The sequence below is a fragment of the Drosophila rhopaloa genome, unplaced genomic scaffold, assembly GCF_018152115.1.
Source record: "Drosophila rhopaloa isolate 14029-0021.01 unplaced genomic scaffold, ASM1815211v1 contig_167, whole genome shotgun sequence".
Classification (NCBI taxonomy): domain Eukaryota; kingdom Metazoa; phylum Arthropoda; class Insecta; order Diptera; family Drosophilidae; genus Drosophila; species Drosophila rhopaloa.
In genome coordinates this window covers 3894590-3913218 of record NW_025335047.1, presented here as the reverse complement: position 1 = coordinate 3913218, position 18629 = coordinate 3894590, and the positions used below count along the sequence as shown (strand labels likewise).

At 42.8% G+C, this 18629-nt stretch overlaps 6 protein-coding genes across 8 annotated transcripts in view; 2 read left to right on the top strand and 4 right to left on the bottom strand.

Annotated features, from left to right (window-relative positions):
• Positions 1 to 321: 321 nt before the first annotated feature.
• Positions 322 to 3808, top strand: LOC108047431 (neprilysin-1-like). The gene is made up of 2 exons (XM_017127604.2): positions 322 to 1543; positions 2545 to 3808. The coding sequence occupies exons 1-2, from the start codon at positions 425 to 427 to the stop codon at positions 3550 to 3552; spliced, it is 2127 nt and encodes a 708-aa protein (XP_016983093.1). The 5' UTR covers positions 322 to 424; the 3' UTR covers positions 3553 to 3808.
• Positions 3809 to 3874: 66 nt separating this feature from the next.
• LOC108047434 (mitochondrial transcription rescue factor 1) lies at positions 3875 to 4608 on the bottom strand. Of its 2 annotated transcripts, XM_017127608.2 has the most exons (3): positions 4316 to 4608; positions 4179 to 4251; positions 3875 to 4118 (listed from the first exon to the last, which is right to left on the bottom strand). In XM_017127608.2, exons 1-3 carry the CDS (start codon positions 4606 to 4608, stop codon positions 3915 to 3917), a joined length of 570 nt encoding a protein of 189 aa, XP_016983097.1. In that variant the 3' UTR covers positions 3875 to 3914. The 2 variants fall into 2 exon arrangements, with proteins under 2 accessions (XP_016983097.1, XP_016983098.1); XM_017127609.2 differs by lacking the exon at positions 3875 to 4118 and having other exon boundaries at positions 4188 to 4246.
• Positions 4609 to 4698: 90 nt separating this feature from the next.
• Positions 4699 to 5741, bottom strand: LOC108047433. The gene is made up of 2 exons (XM_017127607.2): positions 5590 to 5741; positions 4699 to 5530 (listed from the first exon to the last, which is right to left on the bottom strand). Exons 1-2 carry the CDS (start codon positions 5685 to 5687, stop codon positions 4699 to 4701), a joined length of 930 nt encoding a protein of 309 aa, XP_016983096.1. The 5' UTR covers positions 5688 to 5741.
• Positions 5742 to 5893: 152 nt separating this feature from the next.
• Positions 5894 to 7090, bottom strand: LOC108047402 (cell wall protein DAN4). The gene has a single exon (XM_017127556.1). The coding sequence runs from the start codon at positions 7003 to 7005 to the stop codon at positions 5896 to 5898; it is 1110 nt and encodes a 369-aa protein (XP_016983045.1). The 5' UTR covers positions 7006 to 7090; the 3' UTR covers positions 5894 to 5895.
• Positions 7091 to 7225: 135 nt separating this feature from the next.
• On the top strand, positions 7226 to 10787 carry LOC108047426 (116 kDa U5 small nuclear ribonucleoprotein component). Its single transcript, XM_017127598.1, has 7 exons — positions 7226 to 7351; positions 7469 to 7590; positions 7650 to 8318; positions 8377 to 8468; positions 8551 to 8742; positions 8801 to 10303; positions 10364 to 10787. Exons 2-7 carry the CDS (start codon positions 7477 to 7479, stop codon positions 10719 to 10721), a joined length of 2928 nt encoding a protein of 975 aa, XP_016983087.1. The 5' UTR covers positions 7226 to 7351; positions 7469 to 7476; the 3' UTR covers positions 10722 to 10787.
• LOC108047427 (tubulin beta chain) overlaps positions 10760 to 18629 on the bottom strand; it is a 25166-nt gene continuing 17296 nt past the window's right edge. The window contains exons 3-7 of one of the 2 annotated variants that reach the window (XM_017127599.1): positions 17722 to 17951; positions 13839 to 14006; positions 12940 to 13204; positions 11179 to 11501; positions 10760 to 10996 (exon numbers count right to left, since the gene is read on the bottom strand). In XM_017127599.1, coding sequence (XP_016983088.1) covers positions 10901 to 10996; positions 11179 to 11501; positions 12940 to 13204; positions 13839 to 14006; positions 17722 to 17951 — 1082 coding nt within the window. In that variant the 3' untranslated portion in view covers positions 10760 to 10900. Of the gene's footprint in view, positions 10997 to 11178; positions 11502 to 12939; positions 13205 to 13580; positions 13749 to 13838; positions 14007 to 17721; positions 17952 to 18629 lie in introns of both variants that reach the window. The other variant, XM_017127600.1, reaches the window with a different exon arrangement.

Genomic DNA, 18629 nt, shown 5'->3' with positions numbered 1-18629 from the left:
AATATTATATTATATGTAGGTACATATTTTATTATATTTCTAAAATATTTTCTTTCTCGTTAAATATGGCTCAATTTCTTTTTAGAAACCCTTTAGGTTATATGCCATGTGAACTGTTTAAATTTTTTTCAAATAAAAAACTTTGGAAAAGTGATTTTACAAGTTTTCCAACTGCACTTTAAACATCACTTTAATGATAATCATTATAACATGTCATGTTGACCAGTGTTGTTCGCCGATATGGTTGCGAATAAAGCTCATTATGTCCGGTTCGGAGAGACTCTGATTCGGCAGTTGTTCAGTTCTCAATCGTGCTCTGAATAAAACAGTCAAGCTAGTTGCTTGAATTTCAAATAATCTGGGTCATTTAATGATAATATATATTATTTAAAAAACTCTGTGCACGCCCTAAGAATAGGGCATCATGTTTTTAATCTCGACGCGATTTCAATTATCCTTGTGCATCCTAATTAGTCTATTTTTGTCGGTGAGTGAAGCCAGAAGTGTTTCAAATGAGTCCCAGGATCAGTCGGATCGTGAAAACAAGATCACCGATGACACGGAGGAGTATCTCAGATCCTATGGCGCGAAGATGAAGTCCTATATGAACTTTAGTGTCGAACCCTGCGATGATTTCTATGAGTACGCCTGCGGAAACTGGAAGCAGCCGCGGAGAAGCAACCACAAGGAGAGTAATCTGCTGAGCATCGTCTATTCTCTGGCGGCTGTGACAGAGCAGCTGATAACCAGGACTCAATTGGCGGAGGCGCTTAACGTGTCCTCCGAATTGCTGGTTACACAACGCTTCTATAACGCATGCCTCACAGCCTTGATCTTTCCGCTGCCGGCCGCTGATCCCGCTTATCTATCGCTTATCAGGTCAGTGGGTGGTTTCCCCGCCGTCGACGGAGCTGCCTGGAACGCCTCCAAATTCAGCTGGTTCAACATGAGCGCCCATCTCACCAACTACGGTGTCAAAGGGCTAATAAACGACAACATCCTGCCTATGTACCCCTTCGATCCGTACTTTAAAGGGCCGGATTTGGGCTACGACCATCCCGTCCATACGGACAACATCGCCAATTCCAGTTCGCGGGCCTACAAATTGAACGAGGACCGCATGCGCGGCTACCTGCAGGCCTTCAATCTCACGGAGGAAAAAATCTCCGCCGTGGTCGCCGGCGTCTTTGACTTTTGGCGCGAGGCACTCTCTATTGAAGATAAGTTTGAGGGTAATGACGATATGTGTAAAAAAATTACCGAGATGCACGAGGTGCCACAATTTAGTCAATGGAGGAGCTATTTCGAAATCGCCTGGAATGGCCTACACTTCAATGAGGAAGAATCTTATTACTGCGACTATTACTACGACGAGCTAGACAAGGTGTGTGCCAAACATCAGGAGGCGGTGGCCAACTATCTGGCTATGCTGCTCCTGTACCGCATGGACAGTTCTCTGAAGGACGAAAAGTACCATAAGGAGCATTGCCTGATGCAGGTCCAGTCCACAATGGCTCATCTCATTAACAAACTTTACATGGCGGTGAGTTGAAAACAAAATAGTTATATCATTAATAAGGTCTCCTGGCCATTAACAATTGATAACATTTTCCACATTATTATTATACCCTTGCAGAGGGTTTTATAATTTTGGTCAAAAGTGTGCAACGCAGTGAAGGAGACATCTCCGACCCTATAAAGTATATATATTCTTGATCAGGATCACCTCCTGAGTTGATATAGCCATGTCCGTCTGTCCGTCTGTCTGCTTCTACGCAAACTAGTCTCTCAGTTTTAAAGATATCAAATTGAAACTTTGCACACACCCTTCTTTCCTTTGCACGCAGTATATATGTCGGAACGGCCGGGATCGGCCGACTATATCCTATAGCTGCCATATAACTGATTGATCTGAAATGCCATAACTTTGGTGTTTGTAAAGTTAGAAAGTTGGGATTTTCTATGGATTTTATATTTAGCCAATCAATCCGACCTATCAAATTTCATAAGGATCGGCCGACTATATCCTATAGCTGCCATATAACTGAACGATTGGAAATGCCATTACTTTGGTGTTTTTAAAGTTAGGAAGTTGGGATTTTTTATGAGTATTAAGAATGCCTCATATTAATAATTTTGGAGAATATAATTTACAGAGTATTCTGCAAGGGTATATCAACTTCGGCTCCTTTCTTGTTTTTATGTATATATAGTTTACTAAAATTTCTAAATATTTTATTATATTATACAATTCATATGCATTAACTCCAGCTAACTCCGTCCGTCTGTCCACATAACGTCGAAATCTCGGGATCTAAACGAGCTGGGAATTAAGCATGCAGATTCTTTAGATGCATATGTACGTAGTGTAAACTTATTTCAAAAGTTGGCCCGCCTACTCTTAACACACAAAATTTTAAAAATCGAAGAATTGTTTCAGTTTAACAATGTCAATATATTATATATAATGGGTCTTATATTTAGAATTCAATCGAATATGTTAAGAACGATCTAATTACCTAATCCACTTACATTTGTTTGCAGGAGCACTTCAGCGAGGAAACGCATTCCGAGATCTACGGCATGGTGAAGGAGTTGCGCAAAACCCTGCGTCAAGAGCTGGAGAATGCCGAGTGGCTGGATACGGAGACGCGGCAAGAGGCGCTGCTCAAGGAGGCCAGAATCACGACACAGATTGGTAGCTATAAGGACGAGCAGCTTACCGACACACTGATTCGCCAGATTGGGAATCTCTCCGTGGTCGAGGACAGCTTTGCCCAGACCATGATCAATCTGCGTAAATTTGGAGTCAGTCAGCGACGGTACAATGGCCTGCATTACGAAGAAATACCCTCGGACTCGAAGCCACTGGAGTTGTTCGTGGGGATGCAGGTGAATGCCTTCTACTACATCCTAGATAACTCGATCTACGTTATGGCTGGTATCCTGCAACCGCCCGCGTTTCACCACTCCTGGCCTGATTCCCTAAAGTTTGGCGTACTGGGCTACCTGGTAGGTCACGAGTTGACCCACGGTTTTGATACGGTGGGCTCCACCTATGACGGCACTGGGGAAAGGCGCAATTGGTGGTCAAAGAAATCTGAGGCTGTGTTCCAAGAACGCGCGCAGTGCTATGTGGATCACTTCAGCAACTATTTGATACCGGAGATCAATCATAAGATCAAAGGCAACGAGACCAAGGATGAAAATATTGCAGATGCCGGTGGATTGAGGGAGGCCCTCGCCGCCTACAGGAGCCACATGAAGCAGCTCCAAAAGAAGGGCGAGAATAACGAGACTTTGACACCCCAAAACGAGCAGATGCCCGGGCTCGACCTCTCGCCAGAACAACTTTTCTTCCTCGGATTTGCACAGCTTTGGTGCGCCAACTACGAGCAGGAGGATTACTGGGAGGAGTTGAAGAATGAGCACACCAGCGACAAGTATCGGGTCCTGGGGGCCGTTTCCAATAATGAGGACTTCGCCGAGGTCTACAACTGCCCTCTGGGAAGTGCCATGCATCCAAAGGCTGAAACATGTCGCTTGTGGTAATGTGAAGTCTACTTCAAAAAATTTAATAAAAAAGAAGATATATAAATGTTGGCTATTTTTAAATGTTTCGAATATTTTAAAGTATTTTATTTTTAAAGGTTGTTAACTAACGCTTAAAAGATTAAAGATTAAACCTTTTTTAAATGAGATAAATTCCCATAAATAAAGATACCAATGTTTTTTGAACTGTGAATACATATTAAAAATGGTATGCCCAAAAACCACTTCATGTATATTCACGTTTTCTTTAAACTTACTTACTCTACTTAATCTTATTAGTTAACCATTAGAATAGCATTGAAGCCACAAAATATTCTAGAAAAACGGTCTTAGCAGCATCATATATTTATTACTGACTTGGGTTAGTGAGCAACGTGTTCTGAGGATTTAAAGGCGTTTGGTCCCAGGTAATTCTCGACCAGCAGTGATTTATATCGCCGCAGGTGGACGCTGAGTCCTTCCTCACGTTCATTGGCTGAGAGGATTGAGACGCGAGCCACGACCAGGTGGGAGGGATTCGTCTGGCTGAAGCCCCTGATCACATCGATGTCATCGCCGATTTCGAGCTTGAATTGAAATCTTTTTAATGGGGTTTCTATCCATGTACACAAGTATGCATTCCTCACCTGTGCACTCTTCTTGGGCAGTTTTTTTCCATTGACTCGAATTTTGCTCTCATAGAAATTGAGTTCAACTTTGCTAGGGAAGGAGATTCATCGTGGTTGTTAGGAGGACTTAAAGGTTTTTTGGGGAGAATCCTTACTTTCTCGCCATGCCCAGGCCAGCTTTCAGCAGGAGATCCGCACGTAGCGAGTTCACCTTCGTCTTGACCACCTTGGAGTCCCTTTCGTCCTTGAAATCCTCATCATCATCATCGTCGCTGTCCAAATCATCAGACGCTCGCGAGGATTTCTTGTCGTATTTCCATGCAGTGCTGCTTGTGTGCAAAGAAGCCTGAAGACCTGGTTTCGCTGGTAATTTAAGCAGACTGCTGGTAGGAATTGAAGACGTGAGTCTTCTTCCTATCCTAGTTATTTGACGAAAACTGCGGAGCATTTTGTGTGCGGGCGCCTTAAAAATTACGATAACAAACTGAGTAACATAACCTTAAAACTACAGCTGATGCGGCCGCGTTGCCAACTAACTTTAGGATTTGCTAGTTGCCTTCTTATTTCGCTTCTTTTTGGGTTTCTTGTCTGGATTGGGACGTATTTGGTGCACAGTAAGGGGTCGATAGATTTGCAGATCCCTGTCCAAAAAGTCGTCCTCAACTGGCTCCACTTCCATAGGATCTAAGCTGGGGGATTTCTCCTTTTCTACTGGTTTTTGATTGATTTCTTCTTTCTCCTCCTTGCTCTTCCCTTTCATGGCCAATTTTTTAAGAGCATTGTCTAGTTTTTCCGACTCCACCAGGACATCTACGCGGTCTAGCTTTACAGAGGGTGTATATGAGGAAAAGGATATAAAATCATAGTCCCAATCTTTTTTTTCAGCAGCGGGAAGCGGCAGCTTCTTTTCCTCTTCAATTGGGTTGATTACTACAAGTTTTTTCTTGGGCTTCTTGTGGATTTTAGCGACTATGTTTTTGGCAGGCGGGGGAGTCCTTTTTCTGGCAATAACCCACTGTTCCAACTCAACACTTATAGGTCTTAAATCCAAAGGTAAAGCCAAGGAAAGTGCTCGTACTCCAAAGATTTCCATAGTAAACTCCTCCAGTTTAGGCTGTGCATAAATGGGTGCAGTGGGCACCTTGACGGATGCACTGGTGGCTATCAAACGGATGAGATGAGCTGGTCGCAGGCTCAAAGAAACCAGCAAACACGAGAAACGCTGGGAATTAATGGCTCGCAGGGAACTTTCCAGACCAAGATGTATTCCAAATCGAGTGGCAAAGGATTTGATTCCTGTCTCGCTGCTTTCCATAGCCTTTTTAAAAATCATCCCAAGCTGCATTACATCTACATCTGGCAAAATTGGACTAAAAGGTAACAATTACAACCTGTTGATTGAGTTTTAATTTATATTGGGTCGGTATACCTGTGATGTTTATATGGATTGGCTAAAACTGTTCGCAATTTGGGGAGTAATTTCTTCTTGCCCTTGACTTCTTTCTGTTTTATGCTGGCCAAACTCATATTTAATGTAATTCCGTGAAAATAGTCAACAAAAATGTGTTTTGCTTTTTGCCAGTGTGCCTGCCTTTCTTATTCTAAAATATACCATTAATATATACATATGCCGTCTTCCTTAATAATACTTAAAATACTTATACTGTCATACCACCTTCAAATAAAACGACCGCTTTGATTTAAATTTAATAATGATCTTTATTTTTATCAAACATTAGTACCAGTAAAGTTCAGGCTCTGTGTCTGAAGAATACTTCATTTTTCTTGGTCTTTGCCTTACGTCATCCTCTACGAGATTTAATTTTCTTATAGTTGTGGTTTTTTCTTGAGGTTTATTTAGCTCAGTTGTTGTTAAATAAAATCCTGAAGTGGTTGAAGAAGTCGATGTTTCCACTTCTGTACTATCAATCGCTGTATCTAGGTATGACGTTGAAGTTTCGAATCCCGGAGTAGTGGCAATTATATCGAGCAGTGATGTAGAGGTTTCCGGATTTTCTGTCGAGGTTTCTACTGATTCAGTTGCAATCTGATCATCTGAATATATTGAAGTGGTTTCCGGAGATTCTGTACTGATATCTGACGACTCTGAAGTTGATTCCGGCAAAACTAGACTGCTTGTTGAAAAGAAATTTCCAATGATAGTCGTTGATTCTGGAAATGGTGTACTACTTGAAACGGTTTCCGTAGTAGACTCTAATAATTTCGTACTGAAAAACTCGGGACCTGCTGTCGATGTCGGAATTTCAGTACTGCTTGGATTTGTCACCGTAGAAAAATCTGAAATTTCGGTACTGGTTAACTCGGGCCTCGTTGTCGTTGTAGAATCTTCATAAATTGTTTTAGATTCAGTACTGGTGAATTCCAGCCATGATGTTGTAGTGGAATCCAAAAAACTTGTGCTTGTTTCGGGCGGCCCTGAACTTCTTAAAACCGATTCTGTAGTTGAAAAATCAACTTCATATGTCGCCGTACTCTCAGTGAAGATTTCTGTAAGAAAATCAGTGCTGGTTGTGGTGGATATTTCTTCAGTGGAATAATAAGTTGTCTGATCCGGTGATGCTGTTGATTCGGAGATTGCTTTTGCTGTGGTTGTCTCCCATAAATCTCCACCAAATGGTTTGGTATAATTTACAACTCTCGGCTTGTACGGTTCGTAGGTTTTTACTTTTAACGGCTTGTGATTTAATATATATTCCTTGGCTATGTTAATCCATTCGTCACGATCCAGAATTTCATTTAATTTTCTACTTGAGGCCACAAGTTGGGCCATCAAAAGGAGCAAACACAATTTCTTCATAATGATGCTGATGCTTGGAGTTGACATTCCTTACTAATTACTTTCGCTAATAGCGATGCAATATAAGCCCAGGCTGTCTACCTAGACTTATTCACTTTGCTACTACCTGGCTGCTGGGAAAAGGTTAATTACGCCTAATGATTTGGGAAATTTAAAATTTTGCCGCCAGGGCTGCAAGCGGCCATTTATTTTTATGCTGGCAATGCTGTAAAAAATGCCGGCATTTAAACAGATGTTTTCGTTTTTGCGGTAAGAAGAAGAAAAGCGTGTTTGCAATCCGCGTTTTTGTGTAAAAATTGTAAAAATTAAATTTTTTCGTGTTTTCTTCAATTTTTGATAAATAAATAGTAATTAGAAGGTGTTCATACCCTTGGTGAGTTATTGGAAATATACAAAAATATGCAGGGTGTACTTAACTGGAGCAATATAAATAGTTTACCACACCGCTGGCACTTCTTGAATGAAATAAATAAAAATGTATTTATTTAAGCTAATATCATGGATTCCGATTTATACGATGAGTTTGGCAACTATATTGGCCCCGATTTAGACAGCGATGAAGATGATGACCAGAGTATTTACGGCCAACCCGATGTGCAGGATGATCCCGAGGTATATGTAGGGAAAATAACTAATGAAAAGCATATGTAACAAATCGCATTCATTTAAAGGATCCCATGGACGAGGATGAAGTGGAGCCGCAGGAAGACGAAGACAAGGAGGTGACCGCCGTGGTTCTGCACGAGGATAAACGCTATTATCCTTCAGCCGTTGAGGTTTACGGGCCGGATGTGGAAACCATTGTGCAGGAGGAGGACGCCCAGCCGCTGGACAAGCCGCTCATCGAGCCGGTAAAGAAACTCAAGTTCCAGATCAAGGAACAGGACATGCAGGAGACCACCTACGACATGGAGTTCATGGCTGATCTAATGGACACACCGCCGTTGATTCGCAACGTGGCTTTAGTTGGCCACCTGCATCACGGCAAGACCACCTTCGTCGACTGCCTTATCCGGCAGACTCATCCGCAGTTCGAGAACATGGAGGAGCGCCAGTTGCGCTACACGGATACTCTATTCACGGAGCAGGAGCGCGGCTGCAGCATCAAGGCCACGCCAGTGACTTTGGTCCTGCAAGATGTCAAGCAGAAGAGCTATCTACTTAACATCTTCGACACCCCGGGGCATGTGAACTTTTCGGACGAGGCCACCGCTGCAATGCGAATGTGCGACGGAGTGGTTCTGTTCATCGATGCTGCCGAAGGCGTCATGCTGAACACGGAGCGACTGCTTAAACACGCGGTGCAGGAGCGCCAGGCCATCACCGTGTGCATCAACAAGGTGGCTTATGGTTTAAGTGACTGCTTTACAATTACTAATGTTTCTCTTGAATACGTAGATTGATCGGCTTATCCTGGAGCTGAAACTGCCGCCCCAGGATGCCTACTTCAAGCTCAAACACATTGTGGAGGAGGTCAATGGACTGCTGAGGTGAGCAAATATTTCGCTTAAAGAAAATTTATTTTTGATTTGGTTTGTAAGTGTACCTTACTAATTTATGCTTTAACTTCAGCACCTACGGAGCTGCAGATGATAATTTGCTAGTGTCGCCCATACTGGGCAACGTATGCTTTGCCAGTTCGTTGTACGGCTTTTGTTTTACCCTGAAATCCTTTGCCAAGCTCTATGCAGACACATATGAAGGAGTGGCCTACCTTGACTTTGCCAAGCGCCTCTGGGGCGACATGTACTTTAATAGCAAAACGTAAGTGCATCTACAAAATTTCATAATTGTCTCTTAATATTAACCCATTTATAAAAAGGCGTAAATTCTCGAAGAAGCAGCCGCATAATTCGGCACAGCGCAGCTTTGTGGAATTCATCCTGGAGCCCATGTATAAACTTATCGCCCAGGTGGTGGGCGATGTGGACACCACTTTATCGGATACCCTAGCCGAGCTGAATGTGCGGGTTTCCAAGGAGGAGATGAAGTCCAATATACGACCTCTGCTGCGACTCGTGTGCAACCGTTTCATGGGCGATTGCAGCGGATTTGTGGACATGTGCGTGGAGCACATTAAATCTCCTTTGGAAAACGCCAAGCGAAAGGTGGATCATATTTACACTGGACCAAAAGAGGGTGACATCTATCGGGATATGATATCGTGCAATCAGTACGGCACTTTGATGGTGCACAGCTCCAAGATGTATCCCAACGATGACTGTACCTTCTTCCAAGTGCTGGCGAGGATCGTATCGGGTACCCTGCATGCTGGTCAGGAGGTGCGTGTCCTTGGAGAAAACTACACTCTGCAGGACGAGGAGGATTCTCGCATACTGCAAGTGGGTCGGCTCTGGGTTTTCGAATCTCGCTATAAAGTAGAGCTTAATCGAGTTCCTGCCGGAAATTGGGTTCTTATTGAAGGCATCGATCAGTGCATCGTCAAGACCTCCAGCATTGTGGATATTAATGTTCCGGAGGACCTTTACATATTCAGGCCACTCAAATTTAACACCCAGAGCATTATTAAGATTGCTGTAGAGCCTGTGAATCCTTCCGAGCTGCCCAAGATGTTGGACGGTCTGCGCAAGGTCAACAAATCGTATCCACTTCTCTCAACGCGAGTCGAAGAATCGGGTGAGCATGTTATCTTAGGCACTGGCGAGCTGTACTTGGACTGTGTGATGCACGACCTGCGTAAGATGTACTCGGAGATTGACATAAAAGTGGCGGATCCTGTGGTGGCCTTCTGCGAAACAGTTGTGGAAACTAGTTCGCTAAAATGTTTTGCCGAAACCCCGAACAAAAAGAACAAAATAACCATGATATCGGAGCCACTAGAAAAGGGATTAGCCGAGGACATTGAAAACGGAACTGTTTGCATAAACTGGAACAAGAAACGTATTGGAGAGTTCTTCCAGGTTAACTATGATTGGGATTTGCTGGCGGCACGTTCCATTTGGGCCTTCGGTCCCGACTCAACGGGCCCGAATATCCTTGTGGACGACACCCTGCCTTCGGAAGTGGACAAGAACTTGTTGACAGCGGTAAAGGATTCGATTGTGCAGGGCTTCCAGTGGGGCACGCGGGAAGGCCCATTGTGCGAAGAGCCCATCCGAAATGTTAAGTTTAAGATACTCGATGGAGTCATCGCCAATGAGGCGTTGCATCGCGGTGGCGGCCAGATTATTCCCACAGCTCGAAGAGTGGCTTACTCTGCATTTCTGATGGCCACGCCGCGTCTTATGGAACCTTATTTGTTTGTGGAGGTCCAGGCGCCGGCGGATTGCGTGTCTGCCGTTTACACTGTCCTAGCCAGACGCAGGTGAGTTTTGTAAACTGCTTTCCTTGGGGATTAGTTTTTATATTATCAGCCCTTTTACAGAGGACATGTAACGCAAGATGCTCCCGTTTCCGGGTCCCCCATCTATACGATCAAAGCCTTCATACCCGCCATCGATTCATTTGGATTCGAGACAGATCTGCGCACTCACACTCAGGGTCAGGCCTTCTGTCTGTCGGTGTTCCATCACTGGCAAATCGTGCCTGGCGATCCCCTGGACAAGAGCATCATTATCCGTCCGCTAGAGCCGCAGCAGGCGTCGCACCTGGCGCGAGAGTTTATGATCAAGACGCGCCGCAGGAAGGGTCTCTCAGAGGATGTTTCCATCAACAAGTTCTTCGACGATCCCATGTTGCTGGAATTGGCGCGCCAGGATGTGCTGGTCAATTATCCCCTTTAGGCTCCGTATTGCAAATAAAACCAATAAAACTCTTAGACTTTCGGGATTTAAATTTCGAACTTTAAAGGAAGACTTTTTTTTTACTATATTTACTAATTATTTATTTGAAGCCTGTAAGGGCCAAATAATTTACAAAATAGTATACAGAAAACAGCTACAAAGTGTTAGTCTCTAGGTTCTTACTCGGCATTGCCGTTCTGCAGAACCTCCGACTCGTAACCATCTTGCTCGACATGCTCGTCATCAAACTCCACGTCGTCGTCGGCTGTAGCCTCCTAAAAAGTAGATAAATCGAATGAGTGAAAGTAATTTCCTTATATTAATTCGTGTACAATTATTTGGCAGTACATTCCTTCTATTTAAAAAAAAAACAATCTATACCATTGTCAAGGTATCAAAAATTGTAATTTTAATACTGCAACCTGTAATTTTGAAAATGAAGTAGTTTTTTACTCACTTGATACTGCTGGTACTCGGATATCAGATCGTTCATGTTGCTCTCGGCCTCGGTGAACTCCATCTCGTCCATGCCCTCGCCGGTGTACCAGTGGAGGAAGGCCTTGCGCCGGAACATGGCGGTGAACTGCTCGGAGATGCGCTTGAAGATCTCCTGGATGGCCGTCGTGTTGCCGATGAACGTAGAGGACATCTTGAGGCCTCTGGGCGGGATGTCACAGACGGCCACCTTAACGTTGTTGGGTATCCACTCAACGAAGTAGCTGCTGTTCTTGCTCTGCACGTTTAGCATCTGGGTGTCCACCTCCTTCATGGACATTGGACCTGTTAATTATTGAGCGAACCTTTAAAAAAAAGTGCCTTAGGGCGAGCGCCGGAAACTTCTTGAGCGCATTTACATCAAAAGCCAAGTTCGCTTTGATGCGCCAGCGGAATCCCCAAATCCCTGAATATGAAATACTAAACGGTTTCTAAGTCCTGGCTGGCGCACCTTGCCACCTGGCCTGGGATTTCCGCGGATGAGAAACACAAACAGTCCCAGGAGGCAACTAAAAAAGTTGTTTAAATTCCTCGCTGGCATTTTTTTCGCACATTTTTGTGATTAATTATTTTGCAAGTATTTCTGGCAGTCAGTCGGAGACGAAAACGAATCCTGAGATGGAAACGGAGCCAGTGGGTGGGGGACCCACCATGCAGCCCAAGTCACGTTCGGCATGATTAGTTAAGCCAGGGGCCGTGTCAGGCGGCGGTCGTCGCAATTCCCCAATGGATCTTGAAAGTAAATTTCTAATTACGCGCGTTTTGCGAGTCATCAGTCAAAAGCAAGGGCAAAAGCGACGCACACAAGGAATAGCAAATGAAATATTATGCGGCATACATTTGGGCGCCGCATCGCAGTTTATTAATTTAAAAATTAGCGCGAAAAAATGCCCAGGAACCTTTTTTCGGGAGGCGTGGGGGCTAACAAATTTGCGCTACGTGCGCGTTGACGGATTGCAGCCTTTTTAGCCGCCAGCCAGCGGCCATTAATCATTTTTAGTGGCTCCCATAAGTAGGCCCAGTGCTCGGCTTTGGCTAATAAAATCGTCGCCAAAGCCAAGCCCCAGGAGTCCAAGGTGTTAGCCAGGGGCGGATCGGGCAAATATTTAAGGGGGGATATTTTTTTTGTTCCTCAGAGATTTATAAACATTATTTGGACTGTCTAATGCTTTAAAACAAAAAAAAAATCAATAATTAAGTTGTCTAAAATAATTATAGCAGTTGGGCCACACCTCTTCATATTTTTCAGTAAATGAAGATCGTAAGTCTACTTTTTTATAAAAACAAAATAAAAAAAAAAAAAAAGTTTTGTAAAATTTTTGGAAACATGACCATGAATAAGCCTAGGTCGTTTTCAAAAAAAAAGACTAACCTCAATAACATTTTAGGCTAGTTGTAAGATCTTTTGGTTTATTTGGATTTCTGTCATTTTTTCCTATTCCTATTAAATTTTGACCAGTCCTAAGTGAAGAAGAACCCCTTTTGATCAGCCTCTGGTGCAATGAGTACGTGCCTGCGGGTCCGGAAAAACGGCGGACAGGTGCGCCACCGGCTGCCCATGACAAAGTGACAAAGTTGGGCCGGATAAGCCTGAGCGGGGGCTCCTGAATAAATGAGCGGATAGATGAATGGATTCCCTGTGTTTTCTGGCTACGCGTGGAAGTGTTTAGGGCTTGTTGTTAAATAACTATTTTTCTTTTTCCACCCCCGTGGGCTTACTCACCCCGGAAGATGCAGGCCACCGTGAGGTAGCGACCGTGCCTGGGATCGCAGGCGGTCATCATGTTCTTGGCGTCGAACATCTGCTGGGTCAGCTCGGCCACCGTAAGAGCGCGATATTGCTGGGATCCCTTGGCGGTCAGAGGAGCGAATCCGGGCATGAAGAAGTGGAGACGCGGGAAGGGCACCATGTTCACCGCCAGCTTGCGGACATCGGCGTTTAGCTGGCCGGGGAAACGCAGACAGGTGGTTACTCCGGACATTGTGACCTGGTTGCGAGGGGGAAATATTTTATATTTAAAAACTCAATAAATTGTTATTAAGCTATTTAGTTAAACTATATATAAACTATATACAAAGTAAAATGGGTTTGATCAATTTAAAATATTTTCTGATAATATTTTTAAACATTTAAAATAATACAATTACATTAATTTATAAAAAAAACTATCTTAACAAGTCTTAACTTAATAATCTTTAAGATGCCTAGATAATATCATAATATTTAAAAGGTTGAATTAGGTTCATGTAGGTAACGAGTTAAAAGGTTAATTGAAGATCCATTGTTTTTGGTGTTGACATCTGGACATCTGTACATCTTGGTCGCCTTTATTTTGGACTCCACCTACATTTTTGGCTACTTACGGACACCAGGTGGTTGAGATCCTCGTAGGTGGGCGAGCAGAGGCGCAGGCTCTGATAGCAGATGTCATACAAGGCCTCGTTGTCGATGCAGAATGTCAAATCGGTGTTCACAATGAGTTGGTGCAGGGACAACGTGGCGTTATATGGCTCCACCACGACCTCGGACACCTGGCCGGGATTTTCGATGGGATGGGGAGCAGGAAATGGGGGTGGGACAAACAGAGGACGCATTAGATGGATTAACTAGGGGGTACTCACGGAAACCAGATGGTTAAGATCGCCGTAGGTGGGCGACGATAGCTTCAGCGTGCGGAAGCAGATGTCGTAGAGAGCCTCGTTGTCAATGCAGAAGGTCTCGTCCGTATTCTCCACCAGCTGGTGGATGGACAGCGTGGCATTGTACGGTTCCACGACAGTGTCGGACACCTGGACGCATTAAATGTGCGAGTTGGAGCAGCGCAGCGACATGCAGGAGGAGGAGCAGACACAAGTTCGTTAATTAGCAGTGCTATCAGCTATCAGGTTACTTAAAGATTCAAAATGATTGAATGGATCGCTTAGGCTTTAAAGCTGCAAGGCTTCTTAGCAAAATTACTACATGTAAGTGGCCTTGTTTGATGATAGGATATCGTAAATTATTATTTAATTTAATAACAGAAATATATTAAGTACAATATGAACCTCCCTTAAAGTACACCTAATTATTTTAACTTCCCTGCTTCGTGAGTTCTTTACCTCCGTTGACTTTGTAAAATGTTTTATTTATAAAATAATTCGACGGTTTTGGGAAGTCGTTAAACTGTATCCATAAATGGAGTTTACCTTTAAAATTAAACTTAGTAGTTACTCAACAAAAGCATACAATTCTTCCTATTTAAGAGTGTTATTTTGCAATTGGCTTTGAATACCAAGTTCAATTCAACCTGAAGCCTTTTCCTCAGCTGGCCGTATTTGTTCTTGGCAATAATCAACGATTGGTCGCACTTCTCGTCTAATTTCCACTTCTTTGACCCATTCTAATGGTCGGCAGTTGAGTTTTTCATGGACATGAAAAATGCATTCTGCCAACAGGACGCAATTCGAATGCAGTGCTAACTGAATAGCAGACCCTATTAATACAGGCAGTTGTTGTGGCTGCAACCTGCAGTTGCTAATGCCATTTTGAGCCTGGAGCGCACTCAGGCCGAGAGTTGTTGCATAAATGCAGTTGCATGTTGCACAAACATCTGGGTGCCAGCTATACCCCCATTCACATTCGCATTCATACATGCCTGGTGTGTGTTTCGAATGCTGCAAATTGAAAATTATGTATAATCTTTGGCTTGTCCTCTATATTTGCGCAGCCAAGATGCATTGCTCGTCGGTTGTTGAAGGCAGGGGTCTTTTGAGGGGCTTTTCATGAGGGGGAGGAGACCATTGAGCATGCGACAAACTTCACTCCAGCCTCGGTTTGCCGTATGCCAAGTGTGTGCACATAAATTGTGGCAATTATTTAATGGCCCCAGCCCTAAAGCGATAACGTGTTCTCCCACGCACACACTTTAAGTTTCAAAAATAGTTAACCAAAAAAAAAAAAAAAAAAATTAGGGCAGAATACAAGTTATATAGTAAAACTATATATGTATATTCAATGACTAGCTTTGGAATCGCTTTCACTACTACATTTTTAAATATAATTTAAAAGTACTTTAAAAACCTATTACAACTACTCTTTTATTAAAATTTTTTATTAATTTTTAAATATTAATTATCTGATTAGACTTTTAAATGTTGATCTTTATCCTCCAATTATTTGACTACTTTCCACTACAAAAATATTCAAAAAATGTTTTGTTTGTTTCGATTTCTAGTTTTTTTGTGCAATAATATTTAAGTAAATTTTTTTTTCTGTGTACACCCTCACACTTAAAACACACAAAACACACCTTTGCCTGCTTAGGTGGTACATGCAGTTAATACTAATGAGTTATGCTCGGGCATATGCATTTAGCATTTTGTATTTGGTATTTGTTGCCAGCCTCAGTATTTGTACACCGCCAGGACACAATATTTGTCTGCTCAGTGTGTGTTTGTGTGTGTGATTCTGAATCTGGAGGATTTACGAGCATGCATTTTGATATCAATGCTTTGTCCAACAGGCAGGTGCAAATCTCAGATGCTCCATGGCAACCGTCGGGTATATTTCAGTTTGAGTGAGCTTCGAAGCGGCATTTCGTTAATTAATGAACGCAATTAAAAACTTTAATCAAAAGGCTAAAATATTGTAGCATTAAAACAGCGAAGACAGTGTTTTTTTTCGTGCCATCTCCCCTGATTATTCAGATTATTCCGTGTGACTGCGCGCTGCTGCATTTGCATAAATGCCGCTTATCAAAGCGACAAAGGCTTTACATTGCTCGCATCGGCTGATGGGAATGAAAAACTATTAAATTATATACGCGCACATATTAAAACCGCTATAACGTGACAGGCATGTGTCAGGCCAGGCCGCAATAAAATGACCGCCGAAGCCAAAACATTGCGGTAAGCCAAGCAAACCCAGCTCGGCACATAAATAACAGTCGAAAAACAGGGAATATACCGGGGGATATATTGGGGCATTTAAAGTTAAACCCCATTCAGGGGTCGGGGGTCGGGGATCGGGGACTGGTTCAATAGTTGGTCATTGGCGTTCAGCCGTGACGGTAATAAATTTAACGCACTAGCACAGAGCCTGTGGGCCCCACTAAAAATTCCATAAAATTTATTGTGTACTCCGATATGCGAGTAAGAACATTGTCAAATGTTAATTTCATGCCTCACGGACTTTTGTCTCTTCCGGAGTCTTAAAACTTACAATTGCAAATCTCCCAAATTATAAATCTCAATCGGTTTGATATAACTATTTAAGTCTAACCGAAATTTAATCTTTTAGCTATAAATTGGGAAAAATAGACAACTACCTTTTAATCAGATTATCTATATGGGTTTCTTTCTAAAGCAGCTTAAGTCGTTTTTCCCAAAACTAAACTTTTTGCTTTAGTTTCTGCTAATTAAAAGTTCATTCCAGTTGTTCAAAATTTGCATAACAAATAAAGAACAACAAACCAGAACATTTAATCTGTGTGCTATTACATAAATATACAAATCTTTTAAAATAAATAAAATATCTAGCATTGTGCATGTATATTTCCCTCGATTTAAACTGTAGTTTTACAATAAATGGTCTTATAATCAACAACACATCAAATCGGACCTTATATATCGAGTTGATAAATGTAAATGAACTAAATCAAAATATTCCGTTGTAGAATTTTTATAAAATGTAAAACTGGGCAAAATATTGTAATTGTTTGTCCATACTGTGTGGTGGTTGGGGCACCTCCTCGCATTGGCAATTAATTCCGCACTGAATAAATTTAATTAAACTTCAAAATGTAATTAAATGCGAATAATGCAAATGAAGGCGTACCACGTGCCGCTCGCACGCATACTACCTATCTATTAATAATTCTACGTCTACATTTCCGAATGCACGTGTAATATATGCAACTGGGTTAATTAAGCGGCAATTGAGGTGTGTCAAAAAAGGCAGCGAGGTGATATAAACATATAATAAAAAATCCAGACATGCTGGGTGGGCAGAGAGGGTCAATCTTGCGATTGCGAGCCACCAAATTGCATTAAAATTGCATTGCCAATTAGGCTTTCGGCCGCTGGTCGTTGCTAATTTCGCCTGAAAATTAATTAGAATTATTCGGACAAAGCTGGGCCAGCCTGCGCACAAAGCCGCCAATTGAATTTGGCGTATGAATTGCATAAATAAAACAACATTTGTGGCATACTTTGGGCGCACAAATAAACGGGAGCGGCTCCCTGTGGCTTTCGCCTGCTAATTTGGCCAAAACGCGTGCAGGTGTAAAGCGCTTTTGGTTCGGCTTAGGACCGCCACCATGGGTGGTCCTTGTGTCCTGGCGGGTCGGTGATAAAGGAGGAAGCTCGATGTCAACCGTTCAGCGGAGGACACCCTGATTTGATGGCCATTGTGCGCGGCAGTAAGCTGATTTTGCTAAGCGGATTGCATTCGTCATGACCACAATGATGATGATCGGCAGTAGCAGTTAGGAGCGATAGCAGGTGGCCAACATAGACAAGGACTTACCTTTGGCGACGGCACCACGGAGAACGAGAGCATGATGCGATCGGGGTACTCCTCGCGGATCTTCGAGATGAGCAGCGTCCCCAGTCCGGAGCCAGTGCCTCCACCCAGCGAGTGGGCCAGCTGGAAGCCCTGCAGGCAGTCACAGCCCTCGGACTCCTTGCGCAGGACCTCCAGCACGGAGTCGATCAGCTCGGCGCCCTCTGTGTAGTGGCCCTTGGCCCAGTTGTTGCCTACGGAAATAATACGTTTAAAGTTGCATTATTATTTTAATTTTGTGGAAAAAACATATTTATTTATTTTAAATTGTTTAAAGCTAAGATATAGTTATGATATTATTTTTGTTTAAATACTTTAATTACTTTATTAATTTTAAGGAAATAAAAATTGAAATAATAAGCTTAAATAACATTAAATAAGATTTCAATCAGTCTTAATAATGAAATCCAAATCTACTAAATTTTTGGGCCAATAAAAATGCACATAAATAAGATATTTTCTTTATTTCTCAATTAAATTGTGCCATTTTGTGTTCAAATTAAAGCATAGACTGTGTTCTTTGATTATGTGGCATTAAAGCAGCCACATCGGCTGACATGTGAAAAATTAATTTTCATCATTATCCGCAGGGCATTTTATAATTGCAAGCATCATTACCATCAGCATCAACGGCATCGGAGGGGAAAGTGGGCGGAGGGAGGTCATGCCAGCGGCTTTTAGCTGATAAGCTCGCCTGTGATAACAATAACCTCCATCGAGGCCATCTTGTCAATTGGTTGGCACTTATCAAAGCAAGGACGAGGCCGCCTATGTGGCTGCTGTTTTTGTCACGACTGTTGCTTCTGCTTGTGTGGCTCCTGTTTTCGTTGTTGCATCCAGGCCACGCAGCTGCAATAACTGCCCTGGCAGAG